This window comes from Ovis canadensis, chromosome 4, assembly GCF_042477335.2.
Source record: "Ovis canadensis isolate MfBH-ARS-UI-01 breed Bighorn chromosome 4, ARS-UI_OviCan_v2, whole genome shotgun sequence".
In the NCBI taxonomy this organism is placed as follows: domain Eukaryota; kingdom Metazoa; phylum Chordata; class Mammalia; order Artiodactyla; family Bovidae; genus Ovis; species Ovis canadensis.
In genome coordinates this window covers 117,423,541-117,429,540 of record NC_091248.1, presented here as the reverse complement: position 1 = coordinate 117,429,540, position 6,000 = coordinate 117,423,541, and the positions used below count along the sequence as shown (strand labels likewise).

Here is a 6,000-nt window from a genome sequence, read left to right as displayed (position 1 = left end):
CCCGCCTTCAATCTTTCCCAGCATCAGGGTCTTTTCAAATGAGTCAGCTCTTCGCATCAGGTGGCCAAAGTATTGGAGTTTCAGCTTCAGCATCAGTCCTTGCAATGAATATTCAGGACGGATCTCCTTCAGAATGGACTGGTTGGATCTCCTTGCAGTCAAAGGGACTTTCAAGAGTCTTCTCCAGCACCACAGTTCAAAAGCATCAATTCTTCGGCGTTCTGCTTCAATTAGATTCTGTAAGCGCCTCCTGCAGGCCTACTACGTGCGCGATTTGCGGGCTTCCCGGGCGCAGAGCATCCTGTCTGTTCCTTTCTCAGTCACCTGGTCCGGAGGCAAGACCTGCAGGCGGGAGACAGGATGGGTAGGGCTGTGCGCGCGCTCTCCTCTACTGCACGTCGGACTCTTGGAAAGGGGCCGCCGATTTCTCCTTCGTTTTGTCCCTACTGCAGCCCCGAAGGCTGTCCTACCAACGCAGGAGCCCCAGTCACACCTGCTGCCCCGCACCGACTGGAGCCTGAGGAGGAGCGAGAGGCCCGCCGCGCTCGCGCTGGCCAGGTTTTCCGGCTCTGATCCCTCCTCGCGGCGCCCCCTCCCTCCGGGCTCCCCCGGGGAACTGGACGCCGGACCACCAGGGCGGCGGGACCCGGCATTCGGTGCGGGTCCAGGCGGCGCCGGCCGCCCCCTGGTCCCAGGCCTCCCGCGTCCCGCGCGCCCCCTCCCAGGAGGCGGATCCCGGGGGCGGGCCGGGCTCGGGCCTTGCGCCGCGCAGCCCCCGCGCGCCCGCTCCCGCCGCCTGGCTGCCCCTCAGGCAGGTTCCCGGCCGGCCGGGAGGTGGTGCTCGCCTCCCCGCGCCCGGGCCCGCGCGTTGCCGGGCAGCGCCTCGGAGGCTCCGAAGGGGGCGGAGCGGCGAGGCCGGCGTGCGGCTGGCAGCCCCCGTCCGTCCGCGGTTCCGGCCCCCGGCCCGCCCCCGCCTGGCCGGCCTCTCTCCGCGCCGGTGCGCGGCGCCCCGTCCCAGCCGCCGCCGCCGCAGCGGCCGCCCCTCCCGGGCCTGAGAGTGCAGAGCCGCGAGGCCGGGCCGGGGCGCCGGCCGGGACTGCCGGGGGCGCGGCGCCGACGCCGAGGCGCGGCCATGGAGGGGAAGACCCGCGCCGGGGTCGCGCTGGTCCCGGGGCCGAGCGGCCGCGGGCCTTCCGCCCGCCGCGCCCGCCGCCGCCGCCGCCGCCGCTCGGGGCTGCTGCTGCTCCCCGGCCTCTGGCTGCTGCTGCTGGCCCGGCCGACCTCGTGCGCCCCAGGTAAGCTCCGCGGAGACCCTCCGGCGCGACCCTGCCTTTCCTTTATCGCTGCTCTTTTCAAAATCTGGCTTTCCCCGCCCATCCTCTTTTATTCTCCACCGCTCCCTCGCCCTCCTTTCTGGAGATGCTTTTCAATTCTCGTTGGGCCCAGCAGATAAAGGCACGGAAAAAATAATACGAAAAAGCAAGCAGATTCTGGCCAATCTTGCCAAAAGTCTGCAAAGCTTATTTTGCTATACACAGAGCCTGAGGCGGGTCTGGCGGCTTCATCTCAGAATGTGTCTTTATTTTCCTCTGCAAAACGCAGGCACTGGAATTGTATTTATGCATGGCTGTATGAATTTGGTTACAGCAAATTCGGGGAAATACTTGATGGTCGGGGCTAAAGGGTACATTTGGTGTGTGTGCTTTAAAACAGTGTTGCATTACTCTGGGTGGCCCTGCGTCCCCCAGATGCAGGCAGCTGGCCGTGTCCCCCAGTGCACCAGGACACAAAGAACATTTCAAAGAATATCTCTTGGAAAGAGCCCTGGCCATGGATCTTTCCAGGGAAATAGCTATTGCTGTTACTTCTGCAAAGGCATTAGTACAACAGAGTACTATTGAAAATATTGTGATTCTTAAGTGTCAGGGCATGAAAGGAGTAAGGGTTGTTTATAATAGAGGCAGTTTACTGACTGTTAGTCAGCGTGGAATTAAGAGGCATGATTTATGAAGAAGCATGTGGGCGGGTTTTGTTGTTGAGGAAATGATTTAATTCATATTGCTCCTCTGAAATGTTTATTTATCCACCCTGAGCATACACGCAGGATGGTCTGCAAACCATCTCTGAACTGACATGATGCAAGCCGGTGATTGCCCCAGCGCGCGCTTGTGCGCGTGCACACACAGACACACACACACAGACACACAAGCACGCACACACACGACCACTTTGGGGGCAGAAAAGGTGGAGTGAGCAGTGTGCAGAGCGGCTGCACGCTGAACAAAACCAGAAAGCTGTGGAAGCAGCTCCAAACCCTCCCTTCTGGTGGGAGCCGTTCCAGGGGACCGCCAAGTGGCTCTGGGAGGAAATGGAACACGTTTGAAGGTGTCCCTGGACCTCACTGTTGGAATTATAACCAGTGCCACATAGAGGATGGGACACAAAAGCACAGGAAGGGACTTGAGGGATCACAGACGGGAACTGCTCCTCTTACTGAAGAGGAAATTGACACATAACTGACTTGCTGAAGGTCACAGGCTAGTTGGTGCAGAGTCCTCTGTTTTCCATTCGCCTCATGGCGCTTAACCTGTGAACTTAGGCACACCTGAGACCACCTCATAGCTTTCCCATAGCTGGGTGGAACCCTGCTCAGGGAGCCATAGCAGAACCAGGGGGACAAAATGGGTCTCTTTCGGGCATTTGAAAGAGACAGCGCTGCCTGACCCGGTGCCTCAGCTCTCAATCTTGTTCCTGTGTATTCTAGCCTGTGTGTCCAGAGAAATGGAGATCCTAGGTTTTTCGTGAGAAGAGGTAGTCATCAAGTGGACTCTTGGCTTTAGTCAAGCAGTAAAGCTCATCTGATACTGATGGATTCATCTGCTATGGAACATGGCAAACTGATTGTTTCCATTTACTGAGTGCGTCCTGTGTGCCAGGCGCCGCATTTTACATACATGATCTGATACTCTGAGTTAGGCATTGTTATGCCCATTTTACAGATGAGAATACTAAGGCTCTTGATAAATTTAAAGTAAATGGAGCTGTTTGTATTGTCCCTCCATAATTTTCTCTTCTCTAGTCTTTTCCTGTTCCCTGTAACCTCCAATGCAAACATTAAACGCGGAGACTTGAAAGTCGTTTTATTTCCGCTCTAGAGCCAACATCGCGGAAGCAGAGACTTCATTCTTTCTCTGGTTGGTGTATTGGGCCCCTCTGGTTTGCACAGCTGCTTCTAGGCTGCGTCATAGGATGGGAACTGAAGAAGGGGAGGACATGGCGCCTGTCCTCAGGGATCCTGTTGGGACCCAAAGTAGCTCATAAGCAAGAGACCTCACTTGGGCTGTCCCCAAGCAGGAGAGTCAGCAAGGGAAACAGCTTCCCAGGGAAGATCTCTTAAAAGGTGGAATCGATAGTGGCGGAGGGTGGCTTCCTAATGTAGGACACCTGGGCATGGTGAGTGGCATGTGACCCTGAGGAGATGCTGCGTTTCAGTTGTTTGGCCCACGTCTTGCTCTGTGCCACTAGGACCCTTGGGCTTCTTGTCCTGAGTGTTGTATTTTCCCCACTGGAGTGGGGCTGGAGGAGGCTATGCCAAACCCTGCTGTGCTGGTTCTCTTTCTGGAGAGTAAGTGGCACTAGAAAGTGTTGTGTCTTTCTCCTGCCTTGGGTCTCCTAGGTTAGGCACTTGTTCCTTCTGTGGCTGCCTGTAGACTCTCTCCTCCTTCCACAGGTTTGTCTTTCCTTGGTAACTTTGCTGAATGGAATCCGCCCTCCGGTTATCCCCATTTATTTCTGTCTTTATGTAAATTTCTGTGTCTTATTGATTTCTTGTCTATTTCTGTTTCATTCAGCATTTTGAATGTGCCCTTTTTTTTTTTTTTTTTTTTTGGTTTGTTTAAACATTTATAAGTTTGGTCTTGATGGTTCACTCTTGTGGAAACAAGATGTAATGCTTTGGACTTGTTTTTGAATGGAGTGCTTTAAGAATCCTACATCCACGATGTAAAAAGAAAAGATTGTATCCCATTTCTTCATTTTATTCAGGGGTAAGTCTTTCTTAAGATAATAGTTATTATGAAAGTGAAACTTCGAAAATTATTGGAAGGTACAGATAACAGGTATCCTTAATCCCACAATCTGTAGCCAACTCTGTAAATAACTTCGTCTTTGCTTTGTTAACATAAAAAAAAATTGAATTTATGTATTTACTTTTTTCACTCAATATTTAACTTAAGCATTTCCCTATTTATGAAATATTGTTTGCAAACACAGTTTCCATCCTAATAATTTACTCAATTATCCTTTTATTATTTCCAGCTTTTTTTTTCCTGTTATAAATAATGCTGTGATGAATAGGTATGTAGGTAAGGCTTTGTCTAGATTTCTTTGTGTGTGGGCTCTTTTCCCCCCTTATAATACATTTCCAGAAGAGAAATTAGACTATAGTTTAGATCTGAATCCACCAGCCTGGATCTTTGCATATTTTGTTTGGTGTGCTGGGTGTCTAATACGTGTCTCAGTAGGTGGTTGTTAAAGGAATCAGCTTCTTACGTAAAACTGTAATTCTGAAATTACCCCAAGCAGTCTATGCAGTGTACTGTTTCACTTCATCACCACCAGCATTATTACTTTTAAAACTCTTGTTAAATTTGTAACACATTGCTTTAATTTTTTATTACTTTTGAGTTGAATATTTTTTGTTTATTTTGTATTTGTAGTCTGTGAGTTTTCTGTTTGTGCTTTTTTATCCATGATATATACTATAGTTTAGTCACTAAGTCGTGTCTGACTCTTTTGTGACCCTGTGGACTGTAGCCAGCCAGGCTCCTCTGTCCTTGGAATTTCCCAGGCAAGAATACTGGAGTGGATTGCCATTTCTAGGGGATCTTCCCGACCCAGGAATCCAGCCCTCATCTCTGATGAGGTGGGTTCTTTATCACTGAGCCACCTGGGAAGCCCAATATATATGTATACACACATATATATGTAAATTTTTTTAAAGATAGCAACTGTTTTTTCCCCTCCTTTTTGTTGTATTCTCCCCCTCCTAATGGATTTTCCTTTAAATTTTATATAGTCTTGAAATTTTATTATTTTAGTTAGCAAAATCTGCCATTTTGTTTTTTCATTGCGTGTATGCTTAATGGCATGTTAACTTTTTATCTTACTTAATACACTGTTTTATTATAAGCATCTTCATTTGAATATTTGCTGTACTTCTTGAGTGGTGTAGTAGCCTATAATCGAAGACTTAGGTAAATGTTCCGAAGGTGTGATCCCTAGACCCCCTGCATCATCATCATCCTTTGGGGACTTTGGGGGTGCTTGTTAAGAATTTAGATTTCTGTGGCTCTCCCTTCACCTACATTAGAATCTTTGGTGTTAGTAACTGGGAATCTTCCTTTTTTAACAAGTTCACAGCTTATTTTTAGGCACTTTGACTTTTGGAACTGCTGATCCAGATGCCATAAACCCCTAATTGAAAGTTGATGGTGTATGAGCAATATTCCACTTAATATCTTGCAAATGTCTTTTCACTATTGGAACAATTGATTTAAAACCATGACGTTGAAACTGTTTGGGATTCTATCTTGTTTCCTTGGTTTTCTCTGGGTTGAGAATCAAAGGGCATGGAGGACATCATTTTAAATCCTCACCTCCCCAGCCCCTTGGGAACAGCTGCTGCAGTCTTTGTCAGGAAATGCCTCATTTAATCCTGAAAACAGAGCCCAGCCAGGGGTTGTGAAAAGTCACAGGGGACCTGGGAGCCACAGGTTTTTCTCTCAGTGCCCTGGGTGCTAGAGGCAGCTAATTACTGTAATTATAATTACACTAGGTTGATTTTCCCAGCGAGGAGATGCTGTTCTCACTGATCTAATTTGTTTCCAAGTTGTGACCACCCACCTTTCATCTGCGGGCTTGCAGTGACATGATTTCTCTTTCGTGTGCTTAGGCAGCATGGTTCGTTGGAAAGCACACCAAACTGAGTTAGCAAAGCTG

General features: G+C 49.5%; 1 protein-coding gene across 2 annotated transcripts in view; it reads left to right on the top strand.

The window, feature by feature from the left end:
• Positions 1-933: 933 nt before the first annotated feature.
• Positions 934-6,000, top strand: part of KIAA1549 (KIAA1549 ortholog) — a 125,548-nt gene continuing 120,481 nt past the window's right edge. The window contains exon 1 of one of the 2 annotated variants that reach the window (XM_069588491.1): positions 934-1,295. In XM_069588491.1, the coding sequence (XP_069444592.1) occupies positions 1,133-1,295 (163 nt within the window). In that variant the 5' untranslated portion in view covers positions 934-1,132. The remainder of the gene's footprint in view (positions 1,296-6,000) is intronic. The other variant, XM_069588490.1, reaches the window with a different exon arrangement.